This window comes from Falco rusticolus, chromosome 1 (genome assembly GCF_015220075.1).
Source record: "Falco rusticolus isolate bFalRus1 chromosome 1, bFalRus1.pri, whole genome shotgun sequence".
Lineage (NCBI taxonomy): Eukaryota > Metazoa > Chordata > Aves > Falconiformes > Falconidae > Falco > Falco rusticolus.
The window spans coordinates 4,991,037-5,009,665 of NC_051187.1; the positions used below are offsets into that span (position 1 = coordinate 4,991,037).

General features: G+C 42.4%; 1 protein-coding gene across 2 annotated transcripts in view; it reads right to left on the reverse strand.

Moving 5' to 3' along the window:
• Nucleotides 1-18,629, reverse strand: part of RAB11FIP4 (RAB11 family interacting protein 4) — a 130,359-nt gene that overhangs the window by 65,467 nt on the left and 46,263 nt on the right. For both annotated transcript variants that reach the window (XM_037406188.1, XM_037406194.1), the window contains exon 3: nucleotides 11,421-11,509. In XM_037406188.1, the coding sequence (XP_037262085.1) occupies nucleotides 11,421-11,509 (89 nt within the window). The remainder of the gene's footprint in view (nucleotides 1-11,420; nucleotides 11,510-18,629) is intronic.

An 18,629-nucleotide genomic window follows, 5' to 3' on the forward strand; every position in this document is an offset into this window, starting at 1 on the left:
TAAGTTCTGAAACTCTGAAAGACAAAAGAGAACCCTGGAGAAGAAGCTGTAAGAGTTGAAAGGAGGCATATATATGGGAAAAGTTCCTACAGTAACAGTCCTAAAAGCTTACAAGGTGGGGAAAAAACAACTCAGCAGGAACACAGGCTAATTTCTTTCATGTTCTTAGGTTGATTTTCATCATCTAAGAATCTGACCAAGAGTTCTTAGTGGTTCCTGAACACCCCTCCCTGTCTGGACAGGTTCCCATCCTCCATGCACATGCACTAAACTTTTCCATAAGCATGCCTTAGAGCATTGTAACCATATGGTCCATCTCCTGATGAAAGACATATGCCCCAGTTACCCCCAACAAATCTTGCTCAATGACATTAGCCTTCAAGGACACAGTAATGGAAAACTCACTGGAGCAACAAACAGCAATAATCTTTTTTGGAACATACACATACCAGTAATAAATGCAGAACAGTTACCAATATAGGAAACGTCTTGTGGAGAATATGTAAAAATACTTGAGGTTCTGCCTATTGTTCTGTCTGTGACCAAACAAAGCTAAACATGTCCTATCTGCTGCTGGAAGAAGGTGGTAGCATATTCGGTGTGTGTGAGTTGAGAAATTCCCCCCATTTTAAATGAGGTCAGGCTTTGTATACGGTGTTACGAACATATTGCTACCATGGGCAAGAAAATTTCTTTGAGTACTGCACTATTCCATAAAAGTGGCTGGCCAAAGCTCTACAATATATTTACACCATATTTATGTAGTTGGGATGTATCTGTCAAAGGGTGCAAACCTGCAAAATTTCTCTCCTCCAGTCATTATCCAGCTTTGGCTCTACGTGGTGCTGTACAAACACATACTGAGAAAACCTTTGCCCCAAACAATATGCCGAGTTACCAGAGACTTACGTAGAAAGGCAACAAATGAACAGGATTCACATGAGGGATGTCTCCTTGCAGGCTCTCAGGCTCCACAGCTAAGAACAAATCAAAGCCTCTTGCAGCAAAGCCAAATTGTTTGTTATCACAGTCCTATTTACACAGGCTGGCTCCAAGGAATCATCCTTTTTGATACGCCTTTTTTTACCTTACCGTGTCTACTTTTTATGCATTCCCTTCCCGAACACTTCCTAGTCATGCTGGTTTGAGACTAGGCTGCCAGGTTCACACTGTCAGCCCAAAATGCTCATCAGCATTTGCATCAACTCTGTATCAATATTGCCATGGCTACATTATTATTCCAACTTAACCTTCCTTCTAGCTTATCATAATGCCAAGTACCAAAACAAGCCTGGGATCCAGTGTACACATCCACCTAAACAGGTTACTCTATCTCACGGCTTATTCCCCAACTGGTATTAAGAGTCAACTGGGTAATTACAGTAATAGTCTGGGTAAAAAGGTGAGCCAAATAGCAAAACTCCTAATTAACAAGACCTCTCAGGGGCCTAATTAATCTTGCCTGGGTTTCTGTAAACTTAGAAAACGTAACAAATGACAGTTTCTTTCCTATTTCTCATCTGTTTAGACTGTAGCTCTTGGAGCAAGGACTGTTTCACTCTACTACTAGACAGTGCCTGGCAGGCAGCAGTCCCCACACCTGGTGGCACTCCCCACCAGCCCACACACCACTCTGAAACCGGTCCAGGCTCTGCAAGGACCCTGTCAAATGGAAAGAAACGATCTCTCTGTTCCACTGAGCTTAGCATGAACTTCAGCAGCCTCTCCTCGGCATGCAATTGCTCAACAGAAGCTGCATTTCTCTGCATCCTTAATCTAGACAGGGCCTCCGTGTCCCTGATTGAAAGAAGGTCAAACAGCCCATATCTCTCCTCAACTTTTAATCGCAATTTCATGCTGTTATTTCAGCTGCTGGAGGCGGTGTAGCACAAATCCCTCAGGAGTAATTCCTAGATACTGTCTTGTAGGCTGGCCTACTTTTTCTTCCTGTTCAGTTACAAATTGCTTATCACAGCCCAGATGTGTGACAGTCCTGGAAAAGCTTGCCTCTACACAGACAAATACATTCTCCACTGCAGATTATAAAAAAAATAATAAATAAATAATACAAAAAAATCACATTTTGATTCTTTTCCACCTTCTAAAAATAGACAAGATAATCAAGATCTAATTTTTAGCTCTATGAGCCCAGCTGAGTATAATGGTTTAATTTTAAACAGTTCCATTGCCTCTGATCGAGGACAGTGGCACAGTCCCCCCGGCAGCACCTCGTTGGGGTAGTGTCCCACAGCAGGAGGCAGGGCTCAGCAGGGCTCAGAAAACCAAGCAGGGGGAGACACTTGAAGTGGCAGGCCAAAGTCCACGCAGTTTTGTGGGGATTTTTGGACACTGCAAGAGCTGAGTGTGAAATAAGAGAAGAAGTAAGTGGGAACGGTGTCTTAGAGCTTTCATAACTAAGAAATGTGTTGGGCAATGTCATGAACGGCATGGGTCACTTTGGTGGCGATTCTCGAGGCTACTGAAATCACATATTTGAACACTAAAATATTGTGGGTAGTATAGCAACAGCTGCATGACAGAAAGTATTCCTGTAAGATTTCACCTATGGAGGACTTTTTTGATGTGAGTAGGAAAATTCCTAGCAGTACGTGCAGCTCTTTTGTTTTGAAAAATGAGAGAAGCTGCCTCCAAAAAAATACACTGCTCTCAGTTTGGTCAGAGAGGCTAGAAGGCAGAAAAGAAGCTTTGTTTGCTTGTGCAGTGAGGGATTTCACTGGTTTTGTTTAGCTAGAACATCTCTTTGTGGCTGACTTTCTCTCTACAGTTTCATAATAACCTGGAATCTTGGCTTTATCAACCAGCTTTTACAGGTCTATACAGAACTTTCTTCTTCTAACAAAAAAGAAAAAAAAGAAAAAAAAGATAAACTTACTTAACCCAGTCCTTTTTACTAAACAATTTTACTACATTTCAATTTTACAGCCTTCCCACTGCAAATATTCCAAGAACACTTTATGTCCCAAAATCTTCTATAAATGCTGCACAGATTTCGCCAAGCAGCAAGGAGAAAAGATATGAAGCAGAAACAAACAAACAGAAAAAAAAAAAAGAAAAAATAGCCAGTTTCAAGTTTATGAACTGGAGAGCAAAGATACCTTCATCTTGTCACACAAGTGTCAAGAAACCCACCAAACGCTACATGTACTGCCTCTTACGTAGCTACTTTTATTACAGTTATTTTGGTAGTCACCAAAGGCCATATATCAGAGTCAAGACTTGCTCACCACCCTCTGCCCAAACAGTTTTATTTCTTCCACAGCAGTACAGTACACAGTGAGTGCTGTCACAATATTTCTTTTGCTGATGTTGTTAAGAATGCTGTATTCAAGACACACTACAAATTAAAGTGGACAGATTTTCAGTACAGCAAACAAAAGGCAAGAAGGACTAAACCACAAAGCCATACTTACCTGAAGGATTAAATCAATAGGGATGTAACTTCCTTGACTGAAAGAGACCAACTTTTAGCTTTCAGTCATTTCATAGCCCCTACCCAAAGACTGAGCCACAGCCTAAATTGGTTTATCCATGGAAAGACAAGGACAGGAGGAATATTTTGCCATGGCAACTGTCAATTCCATAAAAACCACCCGCAAAACTGTGCTCAATCAGAAAATCAGCAGATGAAAAGCTTGAAGATAATGCCTCAGAAAGAAAAATAGGGATGAGACAGAAAATGTCTATTAAACAAAGGTTCTGACAAAGAGATAGGTGACACACTTTAAAATGGTAAAGCTTTTGAATGCTATACAAAATCCCACCTGGGCCACTGAATAGAAATAAATACTCTAAGAAGAGTCATAGATAACAATAAGTGCATGAGGTGACTTTCCTACAGATGCTGGAAGCACACTACAGTTAGAACTTCAACTCTGTCACCAAGTCACAGCAAGGATGGGTGAACCAGGCAATCACCCTTCCACCTGTTTCAAACCACTCAGCCAAATATAGTCCTAAGAAATGGTAAATTTTGACTCAGACAAGTCCCTGTCTGAGACAGGGAAGTGAATGTTTGGACCTTCATTGATTTAAGCTTCTATTACAGGAGGCCAGTAGTTCACCTGAAAGAGCAGGTGCTTAAAATTTAAGCCAGCTAACTGGCAGAATTTGTGAAAAAACACTGACTTACAGAAATTCTGCCCAGCTTCCCAACCCCAGAAAGATGGCAGTATCTGAATAAATACTACTGCACTGAGATACTCCCTTCTGAGGACTACGGAAACTCAAGCAACCTCACTACCAGGTCACCCCCAGCCCTGGGCAGTGTCCTGCTGGCCTCAGACAGTGGGATTGCTTTGGAGGCGTTGGGGCAACAACTGGGTGGGAAAACATTTCTCCCAGCCTGGGAGCTTTTAGATTTCAAAGTATTTTCTTGGCCCAGGTCAGGATGAGAAGGTCAAAACCTTGGATTTTTCTCAAAAGAAAATCCAAAACACATTTTTAGAAAGGGAAGAAATATTTTTTCACTGGGCCAGAGCATTTCACTTCTTTTGTATCATTTTATGTGTGTTTTATACAAAAACCGAGCAAAAAAACCAAGTCAGAGGAAAAGTAATTTCCCCCTTAAAAATGTCAGTGTGTGATGTTCCACCAAATCAAAAATTCAGACTGGTTTTGAAAAAGAAAATAATCCTCAATCTCTTTTATGGCTGTTTTTGGAGGAGTCAGCATCTATTTTGTTGAAAGATACCTACCTTGCCCTGAGTGCAAAACTGCTCATTCTCTATACAGCAGTTCTTCAGGGCAGCTTGAGCAGCCGGAGAGGCAGATTATTTTTATGCAGGTGTTCTGTACCAAGGACACTTATTTTTGCATGTATGCACAAACCCAAAAAATATAATTCAGAATACTGTCAGGTGAAAGCAGGCAATTTCCATGTAAATTAGTCCCAAATGGGGGCATGCTGTGCTTTTCATTGCTCTTGGTAATCGTTCACTGGGGGTTCCTCAGCAGTTGTAGTTAAAGTTGCTTTCTGATGCTTGGAAAAAAATAGGAAAAAAATGAATTCCTGAGAGTGTTGCCCTTAGAGGTTACAATAAACTTCTCATCGGTGCAGACAGTGTGTTGCCTGTGTATAATCCTGCCTAGTTCTACCTAGGAACATGGACTTTTTAATGTCTGTAACTGCAAGGCTGTGCTTTATCAAGCTTTTCTCTCCCCTCACCCCACAGTGAGGGATTCAGGCAACAACCATCTCAGAAACAACCCAAGGTGTTGACCTAGCTCCTGCTAGGGTCCAAGAAGTCTTTCTACTGATTTCAGCAGGGGCTGGGATCAATCCTTGGGCTGGGCCTCCCAAACGGCTATCCCTGAAGATGTCGAGCATACTTATTTCACAGGGGATGCAGCAGAAGCTGAGGGGAAGGACAATCTGGCAGATTTAGGAGCACCAAATATAAAACCAGGGAACCTTCTGTTTCCCTTAGCACACCCAAAAGAGAGGCCTGAGCCAGGACGTTCCCCAGCTGAAGTACTGAGGAACATGTATGGCCCAGGTTTTGGCTACTGCAGGAATTAAGATGCAGCCTCTCTTCCAGCTTCTTGTTGAAAAACATTAGGATGAGCTGCTCATAACCACAGTGTGGGTCCTACAGCGACAGCAGGACAGAAAAGCCCACCAGCAGCTTGGTAAGGGAAGCGAGTTGCAAACATGCGCTGTGCTGATCACCGTGTAACATAAACACCCCAAGAGTCTCAAGCACAGGGAGGGAAGTCTTCACATACAAAGCAGACATCCAGCATCTGCAGGGCTGAAAACACCATGGGAGCCAAGAATGGTTGAGTATGGGTGGTGGAGAAAACTGCAGGCTGATAAGAAACAGAAAAAAAAAAGAGCTTCATTTGCTGTGTTTAATACTGCTTCTGCTTACCTCACAGGCTGTTATTTCCCCTTTGCTATCAGTTGGAAAGGATTTCCAACTTAGTAACTTCTTAGCTGCTTTGCCTCTGCTAAGACAGGAGCGTCTCTGCTAATGCTACTGCAGAAGGCAGTAGGAACGATGCATTTTGCATTGTTAGGCAACACCTAGGTTTAATGTTAGGAAAAACAGTCTCAAGAAAACCCTCCTGACAAGTAAAGTCAATCATTTTGCCCCAGAACACTGGCAACTTGATGGTCTAGGTGGAGTCATTGCTTCAAAACACAGCATATATGAGATGAAAACAAAAAAAAAAATTCTGGTTATGGACTCTGCAAAGTTTCCCCACTAGATCTGACATCCTTCACATGACTTTGCTACAGCTTCCAGAAGGAAGAGTGAGCTCAGTACAGCAAGGGTGCACAGACCCAGAGCAAACTACGTGGGAAGACATTTTTTTGGAGGCTCAGCACTGCTAGGTCTGCACCAATGATAAAAATACATCAACAGTCAAGCTCTGAGGAATGTGTGGTGCTATCTTTAGTGAAGATCTGCATTAACTTGTGGTGGCAGGTTAGTACAATCCCTTGACTGTCACTGTCTTCCTGGTGGACACCCCCCAAACTAGGCAGAACAGGCTTCTGGGCAACTAGAAGTGACAGGGCAGATGTTTCTTGGGGTCAGGTAGGATTTGATGTCTTTACTTGCTCCGCAATCCAGAGGAATTTTTTCACTAGCAAATTAGCATTGCTGCAGCTGCTAGCATGCCTGGTGAAAGGGTTGTCCTTAGTAGAGAATTAAAAAAAGGAAAGCTTTATTTAAGATGGGAACAAGAAGAAGAAGAGAACTGCAGGTTTGAATTCAATAAAATAGTCAATGCTTTCCTGGGCTTGCTTTTCAATAAATAGCAAGAGACAGCACAATCAGAGATGATAACTGCAATCCCAGGCTGACAAAGGCAAATGGCCCTTCACCTTTCCTCAGTCCAGCTGTGTCTTGACTGCTACATTCTTCCACAGCCTAATGAAAACCCCATTTGGATCAGAGTCTTTTTCCAGTGCAGGAAGACCCCCTCTGTTCTGACACAGGTGTTAGCAGATACTCTCAAGCAGCTAGTGGGGAAAAACTTTTTTCAGAAGCCAGTGGGGGACACCTAATTGCTACTGAAAATATGTTCACAGCAGCTGATCAGCTAGTAGACCCAGCTCCATCCCAGAGGCAAACACAATTTATTTGTCATGTTTCAACAATTTTTCTGCTGTTCATACAGTGTACTTAATCACTTGGCAGGCAGGCAAACACACACAGGACTGAAAAGGCAGCTCCATCTTTGACATCCAGCAATCATCCTGTACCTTGTTAAGAGGCAGATTCACTCTCTTATTAACAGGTGAGAGCAGCAAAAAAAAAAAGGAAATTGGCAACTCAATACAGCAATAATTAAGAAGAAAGGAACAGCCTTGTTTAAAACAAGGACCCTGTTATTATTATATCTTGCAACATGCTCTTCCACTGCGTTTGCACGTATGGCATTTGGACATTGATTTCAGATGAAAAGGTAATTACATGTAAAAATACATAGTCTGCTCCCTCACAAGCAGTTACTCAAATAGGTACCCTGCTACCTAGTGGTGAGAGGCTCTAAGATTTGTCATTCAGCCTCTTCTGTCATCTACTTGGGTGATCTAGATTCAGGCTCCCTTCAAATCTGAACAGCCAAAATACACCAGGTGAAGAGCTGAAAAAGCCAGCTCCTGTCGCCAACACCCTTTTCCCTAAACTTAGATGCTCAGACAGAAGAGCACCTAGACCCAGGTCATCTCTTTTCAGGGCCTGCAATTCACATCTTGGCCAGGAAGCTGAAGACGCCGCCAGCCTAATTACCTCTGAGTCCTGTGGCTAGCACTCCTAGCTGGCTAGATGCCCAGGAAGGCCCAGAGCCAGCCATTTGGAAATACTAGACACAGGCACTTTGCTTTGTTTGAGCTGGCTGAATCTGGGTCTGGGTTTTCACACACATCCTTCAGCTGTGGACTTTTGGTTGGTTACCATCTCCAAAAGGCTATCCAAGAGCTCTGAAGTGCTACCAGATGCTTGCCACAAAGCAAATCCTGCATGCTGGCCTAGGGAGACTTTTGTCTCCCTTCAAACTGGAGCCAAAACAAGACTTGAGGCCATAGCAGCAAACACTGTGAAAGGAATTCAAGATCAATAAATTGGCTTCTGGCAAATTCAAACATTTCTATTATCTCTCTAAAGGCTGTAAGAGACAGGAATTATACTAATAAACAGCACTTGACTGAAGCAGTGCCTCAAATGGAGCACAATTACAGACCTTAACCAAATCAACTGACTCCGAATTCATAGACAGAAGGGGCAGGTTTATACATAGGTCCCGGAGTTGAGGAGCTCTACAACTGCTAAATCCTAACTGCAATCCCATCCTCCTAAGTTTGGACCAGCTTCCTCTGGTCTGTCTAAAAAGAAAACGTACTGTTTGCAACCTGAATCAATGCTGATGGAAGTCAGTGGGAGATTTCCCACTGATCTGAGAGTCCTGTAGCAAGCAAGTGCTGCTTTTTGCTTTCTGTGTATCACACCTTAACAGACTTGAGCTCAAAGGAAGAGCTCTCCATTCACATGAAGTATCACTGACACAGCCTCTCCCTATAGACCATTAGAAAGCTTCCATGGAATGGTCTTTGCATTTCAAATTGCATATACAACAGGATTTTTTTCTCTTTTTGAACAGTGTTTTCTCTTTTTAGAGTTAAAAGCTTGTTGCCTTTTGTTCTTGTTTACACTGAAGGAAAATAAAAATTAAAAGCAGATCATTTAGAAAATGTCAAACAAAATGCCCCAAGCTCCTGGTATCAAGGGATTTTATGTATCAATTTAAATTAATTGCATCCAGTTGATAGCAATTAAAGGCTGGAGGGTTGGCAGTTTCTTCGTCCCCATTTGACTCAACATACATAAACAGCTGGATCAGGTCAGCACCTTACCACAGCTCCTGCCACTTCATCCCACTGCTTAGCACTACCTTTACCTCTTCAGGTTTCTGCCTTTGGGCTCCAGAAAGCTACAATACAGGAGTGGGCACTTGGGAGGGGAAGCAAAAGTGAAAACAGGAGATATAACATGGCACAAGGATAAATCTCCTCTTCCTCTGAAATCACACTGTGAATACAAAGACAGCATAATAATGAACCAGCTCAGTACCTGCCTTTGTGCAAGTATGACCCTCTGGGTGGAATAAAAAAGATGCATTCCCTTTTAAAATATCTATTAGTGCCATCACAACAGACGTATCCTGCTGCTGCCTGAGATTTTGATTACACCTGAGAATTAAACAGACATGCAAAAGGTATACTGGGATGAAAATCAGATTAGACAGGCAACTACCATTTGTGCCGTTGGGAGCTGCCCATAAACTTCACTACATCACCAGGAATTCACACTCAGTAAGGTCTGGGAGATGCAAGGATAGCCTGTACGTTTTCAGTATGTGCTTCCTTGGGAATGGGGAACAATTTCATCAACAGTGATAACCCTGAATCCACCCGGGCCTCAGGTCTCTGTTTCATCAGATTGAAAACTCCAACCTTCTGCCACAGCAGAGGATCTTTGCCAGTGCAGGCTGCTCACAGCCTTTCCCCAGTCTCTAACTGACATCTAGCGAAGAGTTGCTAAACTGCACCTGAAAGACCTGGAGGTTGTAGATGGAACGATCCCCGCGGAGGGCTGCTGTGCAGAGGAGCTGTGGGATGAGCATGGGGTGTACGACAATGTGCACTGTTTCCCGTCCTCTCCCCACCACAATAGCTCATCTGCCCCGTAGGCAGGTGGGGAAGAACCTGGTTCTGCTCAGAGGCTACAGAAGTACTGCCTTGGCCCAATTAAAGTGGGCAAACACAGCTAATGGACTCGGCTGCAATGGTGCTGCCCACTGTAGGGACCATACAGGGTGGCTGGTGGTGTCCTCAAGTCCTACCTAGGCGTTATCAGCAAGGCTTCCACCACAGCACTGCCAGATCGACTCTCTGAAGAGGAAGGGTCACCCTCTTCCCCCTTCCTTTCCCAGAGGCACAAATCTAGAACTCAGACAGGAAACTCATCTGCTGCTATCAGGATTAGCAACTGCAACTCCCACCGTCAGGCTCTCCTGGAGGACAGGTGGCAGGAGAGGTGCAGTCTGCGGCCATCTCACAGTTTGTCTTCAAGCACTCTCCACAGCACATCTCTGAGTGACAGCAGATGTGAAATCCTTGAGGAATGAAGACCCAACAACCATGCTGCCTGCCTTCAAAGAGTGTCAGAACCAGCCCCCAATGTCTGCATAGCAATGGGGAACATTTAGTGTTTGCAGAGAGCCTGCTTTCCATTTTATAGCCTCCATCATCTACTGCAGAACGGAGTTTAGTTTATGATCTCTATTAAGGTAACCAAGCAACAGCATGGTGGTATCTATGTCAACAGTTACAATAAAAATAAAGTTTTAGAAACAAGCAGAGTGATGGTGGTGTCAGCCTGCCACAGCCCAGGTACTAAAACCAGCCTGTCATTTTCATCAAGCAAAAAGAGCCAATAAGCTCAGACAACTCTTCCTTACGAAGAAAGTTTATGACCAAATTCTGTCCTCCTGTTTGCAGTCATGGAGTGCTCCTTCTGTCTTGTGACAGACATCGTCTGCACTGAGGTGAAGGAATGTCTCTGTACTTTCTGTATGAACAGTGGAAACCATTTTGTATAGTAACACCATGAAGTGTAACACCAGCATGCTTATCATGTCTTTCCTCAATGCACAAGTATTGTTCTCACACTTCACATGGGAAGGTAGAACGCCTTCTCTATTGATTTCAGGGTCACTTGCAGTCTCATAACAGCATTGACATGCAATCCATATCTGAACATACAATGCTAACTTTAATCTTAAGAATTTACATGGGTGGAGATGATTAAAACCAAAGCAAAACGAAGGAGAGACAAAGATGTTTAAAAGAAAACTTAACATTGCCCTGCTTGTTAGACTGAGCGGACACTACCAAATCAGAGGATACAAATGAAGACCTTTAATGGTTTGAAAATATGCAATACCCACCAGCCAAAATACTATCAAGGTTACCAAAGGTGCATTGCTTCTGCTTCCCAACAGCTGTCGTGTCCCTGTTTATTTTCTGCAGAAGGTCTCTTGAGGACTTGTTCACCTACAAAGTTTGACCGATTTAATTAGATACAAACCAGTGTTCTCTGCTTGTGTGGTGCCAGTGAGCTTGTATGTGGTATCTCCCTTCACAGCCACGCGAATACTGAGGCTTGCAAGAGGAACGCTATCCAAGTCCTAAATACTCTCGCACTAGACAACAGGCCACCTTGTGTTAAATGCAGCTTAAACGAGCATGGAAGGCTTGCTAGCAGTCATGATTATAGGAAGGGTCAATAGGCCAAGTAAAAAAACAGCATTTGCAATGACCCAACTACACATCCCTCCAGGGGCTTCCTCAGCCCGCTAACACAAGACAAGATTAGCGCTTCTCTTACCTGGTAATAGTAATCAACGTACTGTGGCTCGTAGTGTCGAGGCCCAGAGTTTTCAGGAGACAGGACATCTTTTAGTAACTCTTCACAGCCTGGCAAAGAGAAACAAGAGCAAATGGTCAGGCTAAGAGTTTGTATCCCCACAGATTGCATGGACAATGGAAGAAGCAACACAGGTTTGTAGCTAATCTGTATGCACAAACCCTTGAAAGCTAGCTCTGGAATATGTTTAAATAACTGTAACGAAGTCCTGCCTTCAGAGTTCTGCACAGCACATATTCATCATGTGGCATGTACATAGGTGCAATCACACTAATGCTGACTCTCGGCGTGGATATGCTACATTGCAATGAAAGCTGAATACCGCTTGGCAAACTATCCTGTGGGATAGAAACCCACCCCTGACCAACCCAAAACTCTGAAGTCAAACACTGGATTTGCAGGCTTGGCATAAGCCAGTTGCTATTGCACATTAGTGTCGGTGGAGCTGCTTCTGATTTTCTCTGGTCTAAGCTACAAAGGGGCCATACCTAAATGTCACAAATTCCCCTTCAAAAAGAGCTGGGTCCCAGAGCATACAGTGTTTGGCAAGCAAACATCTATGCACCACAACTGGAGATTTTCAGCTTCTGTGTTTGCTTTTGTTAACAAGCACATTAACAGCTGGAAAAATCAATGTCTGTGTTTCCCTCAGTCCTCTCATCTGAAAACCTGAGACAAATATAGAAACACTGAAATCACCAAATGCCTCATTCCCCATTAATTACCAATTACCGCACTTGGCATCTTGAGCTGCAGAAGGCACTAGTATCAGGCCAGGTTATTTTAGAACAACCAGCTTACAGCCTTGGGCCTAAACTGTGTGAAACCTTCTCAGCATGTGTTGTACACTATCCTACTTGGAAGCTGCAACTATCCAGCTCTATTTCTTTCTTCCTTCCCATAACTAGTGCAATACATTTGGCTGTGACATTACACCACTGATACAAGGCAGGTAAACCAGGAGAAACAGTGTGAATGCACAGGTTTATACTGTTAGCTGATCTTATCTCTTGTTTTTAAAATAAATTAATAACATCTGTAGGGGTGAAGTTACCTTGTGGTTATGGAAGGGAGCCCCTTACAAAGGAAAGGAGTACTTAAAAGAAAGCCTAATATGGTGAATCAATATGCTGTCCCTGTCTCTCACACACATGCGTATGTCAGAGGCAGTACATGGTGAATGAAGCAACTATTACGATCTCAGGAGTGTCACATGGACAACAGGCAGCAGGACTTTTTTTCCCTTTTCCAGCTTCTACAGCAAAGCGAGATTCTCAAGTGGCACAGAGCAGAGAATAAATTAAGCTATTAATTGCATACTTCTGTGCATTGTTTGCTCTGCTGGAGAAGTCAGTGGGCAAGAATGGTGTGTTAGGGTCACTTCCTAAAGCGGAGTTCACCTGGGAATAACAATTCAAAAAAATAATTTACTGGCTGATAGAGGCAAGGTGTTAAACTTGTTTGCCGAGAGAAGGCATCTTTCTACATAACTTGCCCTGCCTGTGACTCTCGCATTTCCCACCCAGCCACAATCCTTTTCTTTCTCTTGGTTTTATCATTGTGTCAGAGCCTGTGCTAGACTGAGGTCATTCTCTAGTCCTCTTACAGAGCAGAATTCAATCTACTGTTTGTACCTTTTGACGTTAATAACCAAAGCTTATTACTCAAACTGCATTATGCCAGCACCCACTGTGACAGTCTTTACATGTATGAACTGCTTACTTTGCTAAAAGGCTTTGCACGATAAGGAGTACCTACTCAATAAAATGAGTTATTTCCAGCAAAAAAGAAAATAAATGCCAAGTGCTATACAGCAATGGATGCAGATTAGTGTAATGAAGGAGACCTGTTTACACAGTTCTAAAAATTCCCAACAATGATATCTTCAGCCATAATTTCAAGCCTTGTTTTCCTAATTCAGTGTTACTAACAACAGTGCTTCTAGCTAAAGACCTCTAACAGTCAATCTTCATGTAAGCCTATTTGGTGAGAAATTATCACCTTCCCCAACTTTTTTCTTTGGTGGGGAAAAGTCACAAAGGCTGTGGGTCTTCAAAGAAGAATTTAACTGCCCAAAACAAGGGCAGTCAGAAACCTTTCTGCCTTGCCTTCTTTTGAAATGCCAGCAAGACTGATCTGTTAGAGTTGGAGTCACAAATGGTTCCTACATCTCCAGGGTCTGAAATCTAGCATTTGGCTGCAAGGTCTTGTGTCCCCTCTTTGCTGTTCAATTCTTACCTAAGATTATTCCTGTTTACATTCTTTAATTTTCCTTATTCATTAAGGCATACCCCTTCATGACAGCCCCTGGACATTTAAATTCAAGCCTATCATTTATTCAGTAAAAACACTGGGGAGAAAAGCATTGTCTCCTTTGTACCTAACCTACTCGGGGCAGCCCTTAGATCTTCATGAAAACAACCTGGCACAGGCTTTTATGTTCTGATCCAGAACCACAGAAGCTTATCAAGCATCTGACCCATTTCCAGAACATCACCAGGCATTTAATCCAATTTGTTTACCTAGCTGCACAGCTTAAAATGGCAAATGAAGCCAAATTTTGTGTTTATTGAAGTCATAGACCAAGTTTCCATTGGCACTGACAGACTCGGGATGTAGTTTCATCTGAGACTATCTCCTCCTGCAGAAGTGACTTTTTGGTGGGAAGATGTTTGAATGTGCAGCAACCAGAGGTTTGTCTAGCATGCAAACTGGCGTGACAGCCTGGAAGTCTTCATCCTGCAGGGAAGATCTGCATGTTATTATACTCCATAAAAAGGGAAGGAGAGAAGGAAATGCTGAGAAGCCATTTTCCTCTAAGATTACTAAAACACATCATTGCTACCTTGTGGACATCTGAACCTGTTCCAACATCCATCACATCAATGGAAAGACAGCCACTGGCTTCAAGAATCTTAGGATTGTGCCACTGGTTTTAGTTCTGTTAAGAACTGTTTAAAGAGTAAATTCTCTATCGCTTTTTTTCCCTGTGAAGACACAAATCAGAATCTCATACCTCTGGGGGACTGTGATGCTGGTCTTTTCTTTGGGCCGTCCCTTATCACCAGGAAGGTGGGGTTTGGCACACTGCTGGAAAATGCAGCAGCTTTCTTGGTGCTTTTCTGCAACAGGGCTAATATATCTCACCTTTCGCTCCCCTTATCTAAATGATAATTTGGATTTTCCAAGTACTCCATGAGTACATGAGGGGAATAATATAAAGAAGGACACTGGAAGGTCTCAAATACTGTGCATATGTCTGTTTATTACCAGAATATATGTTGGCTTGCAGCCTGGGAAATGCCAGTGAGCTAAATTAGCATGTCACAGTTCAGACAGAAAATAACGAAAAATCAAAGTTTACTCTGGCAAATCTTAGTATGGAAATATGAAGGTACCAAACAACAATTTGTACAGGGAGCAGTCTAGTCAGGCACACAGGGTATTCTCTGCTACCAGTACGCCTCTTGAGAAGAAACATTCTTGCCTAGGCTTGCAGAACTGCCATGATGGATATTTCACGCTGTGCAGCAGTATGCACCCAAGGCTAGAATCTGTCCATAAATAACCCATTGCAAATAAGCAAAGGAATACTTCCTGGCTACTTTAAGGACCTTCTGCACTAAGATGTCCCATTATTGCTATAACTTCATTTTCCAGGAAATGGTAAAACCAAAAGCTACTTACATGGCTGATTAGAGTTATTTCATTTGGATGTCTACTTTTATCATAAGATATTAATGTGCTCAATGTTCCCTCTTCCCTTGCTAGGGTTGGAAAAATTTCCTCATCTAGATTTTTGGGCAGCACTTGCCAAGGAGACTTAGCTGCACTGCAATCATTGTGAGGCAGCAGATAGAAGCTAAGAGCTAACCCAGGAATTGTTTCAAGTCCTTGTCTATTTACTGCTGCAGTTCTGCAAAATTAAAAAAAAAAAAGAAAAAGAAAAAGAAAAAGAAAAAAAAATCTTCCTTTTTGGAGGAACGCTCTGCTAAAAGGCTGTACATTATATAAATCACTGTGCAGGGTAACACAGATCAGGAACAACCTTATATCTGGAGAAAGAACTTAACTATGAGATTATGAAATGAGAGTGGCCAGAAGCTGCTGAATTCTCTTCTCCGGCTGAAGACATCTGATGAGCCAGCACCGAGGCAGTTAGTTTGTGCCACTCAGAAGACTGACACATCGATGTGTATGAGTACTTACCTGATAAAACGCTAAATCACTCTCTAGTCTGGTCTGTCAAAATTATCCGAGTTAAAACCTATTTATCCTAATATTAAAAATGCATAAGTAAACACAGTTCATTCGGCCAGAACTGGGTTAGGAAGTAGCATATGAACTTGGAATTATTTGCATTTTGCAGGACAAAGTAAAGTAAAATGACAAGTGACCTGTCCCTGGTCAGAAGTCTGCTGCAGAAGAAGAATTCTAAGTGGCACCAAAATCAGTGGGTCACGTATCCCTTCTCTTTGTGAAAAGAGCCAGCTAAAATACTTCCTTTCTTGAAAATACCTGCCTAAGACTCGTAAACTCTCGAAACGGTGCTGGCTGTCCAGAGGCAGGACAGGATCACCTTTAGTCCTCAGCAAAGACAATGAAAGTGTTTTACGAAAAAGTTACTGAAGGAGAAGACATGAACCTTTAACTTGTTTCAATTCACTCATGATGCCAGACATGACTTATGAGATCATTTTACAAATTTACCTTCAGTTACATTTTTAAAAAATTGGTTGTCACACCCTAACAAACCCTGAATTTGCAGACAGACATTCTGGCCACATACAAACACAACTGTATCAAAGCTATTTCCTGCAAATGCTCCAAGGAGGAGATTTAACCCCTACTGCGTCAGGCAATTTTCACAGGCAATTAAGCAATTTTAATACTATAGGAAATCAAACCTAGGTACCTAATTGAATGTAGTTGGTTCCTGGCACTTTTCCTAAGAGTAATAGCTTTTTACTTTTATCTACCCTTGGATCATTAATGGTGTATTAGACTCATTTATGGTTTCAGGCTGTATTTAGTAAAATCTAGTCGAGTCTTACAAAACTCTGAAGTACTTTTAAGTGTAACCAACTTCAGTTCATTAAACAGCTAGAGTGTAATTTACAACAGGAGAGCTCAGCTCTTCACATTTACATGACAGTCCTTGTCCTTGGAACCATCCCAAGTACCACTCCTATCAGTAAGTTATTCTTGCAAGAATGGATAGATTCATCCACTCATCTCCAGTTATGGTGTACTGTGAAGTCTGAGATCTATAGGTACGAGCCTAAATGGATATATCAAGACTCTTGAGCTTTTCTGCAGTGCTTTACTGAAATTCCTGTGCTAGTGCAGCTACCCTGGTCTTAGGTATTGGTATATATTGCAAATATTGGTGTCCAGATAACTTGTCACAATCTGAGCTACAAGAACAGCCAACTTCCCTTTTTCAACATTTCTTTAAAGGTCTGGGAAAATCTGTATTCTTGGAATTTTCATCAAAATTGCTAGGAATTCATGGAGAAACATATCTACTTTTTTAACTTTTATCTGCTCACATGAAGACTGCTTCTAGAAGCTTTCCAGCCAACTACAGTTATTAGATGCCAAAAGATCCAGGAAAGCACAGAGATGGATTTTTGAAGGCACACAATGGTCTGTGTCATTATTTTGAAGATTCAAAGTTTGCCATTGCTACAGGTGGGGAAGCGTATAAATTCACAGCCATGCTTCTTCCAAACCATTAATAAATATGAAAGAGCTCCTGTAACTTTCCATTTTCAAATATTGTAACAGAGCATAACTTAAATGTCCTTAAGCTTCTACAAGATGAGGAAAAGACCCTCTTGCTCCAGGAGAAAAACAGGCTGTGTGATTTCATCTGAAAAACCAGTAATTCTTCTAGAGCACAAAGATTCACTGTTGCAGAAATGCTCTGTGCTAACATGGCTCCGTCTCCCCATTATGAAAGCCATTACCCTCCAATCAGTACACAGTGGTCAGTGGTGTTTTCAAGGTTAAAATATTCTATAAAGTCAGAATACATTTGCCTTTATCTTTTAATTCTGTATTAATTTGTATCTGCTGTACCCTCTCATCTCTGTGGGCTGCAACACCAAGGTCACTAGGGGGAGCTCATCCTTTATTTGTCAGGATTTGGGTTTTTTTAGTGGAATATCAAACCAGAGAGGCTATCGGAAAGACAACAGAAATCTTAAAATAGAAGGAACAGGTCAGACTTAATTAGAGCCTGCTAAACATACCAGGAGCCTGGTCCTGCAAACATGTCTGGCTGTGGAACCTACCAGCCTGCACAGCACATTAGAAGTAACAGTTCCACTCAAACCTTTAAGTATTACAACTGGCAGAAAATATTTATTGGATTAGTACAATAAATTCAGCACAGCAAAACCAGTTATTGGCTCTACTGAGCAAACAGTAATGGATCCCACGCTGACCCTGCTGAAATCAATGGGAATTCAGCCTTTGAGTGATGTTCTGGCTGCTCTCAAAGTCTCTAAGCAGTGCCACTTAGGCTACACTGGTTTTTGACACAGCTGCTAGGTAAGAGGGTACAGGTGTTATTTCATGGCAATTGCTCTCCAGACACAGTTATTAGAAATAAAGCCAAAGCCATGCAGTGAGTAGATAGAGAGGGCAGCTTCAGCAGGACTAAAACCTTCATATTCTGGCATTCCAATTAAATTGCTGCAAAGCTTTAAGTTTGATGGCAAGCCTGTCCCTGGTTCTGGCAGAGCCTAATTGCTTGGGGAAAGCAGCAGGGGCTCAGCACAGATGCTGAGGCAAAGTCTTTTAATCCACAAAGGACCAGCAAAAAGCAGCAGAGCTTTCCATAAACAGAAAGCACCCTGCCTGTCTAGTATTCCACCCCAGAGACACAGTGGGAGAGTTCCTCCAGCACACTTTTCCCCTCTAGCATAGATACCGCTGCTTGAAAAAGTCCCCTTTATCACTTCCAAAGGTGCCAGCTGTTAATAAGACTCCTCAGCACATCCTTCCCCACAGTTCCTGCTACTCAGCAGTTGAAGAAGATTAATTGTCTTTTCCACCCGATAGTCCCAGCAGCTGGTGTGCAGGTACATGACTCATGTGTCATGAGGTTTATCCAGCTCAGAAGCACTAAGGAGGAGGCAAGGCTTGATGTCCACTTACAAA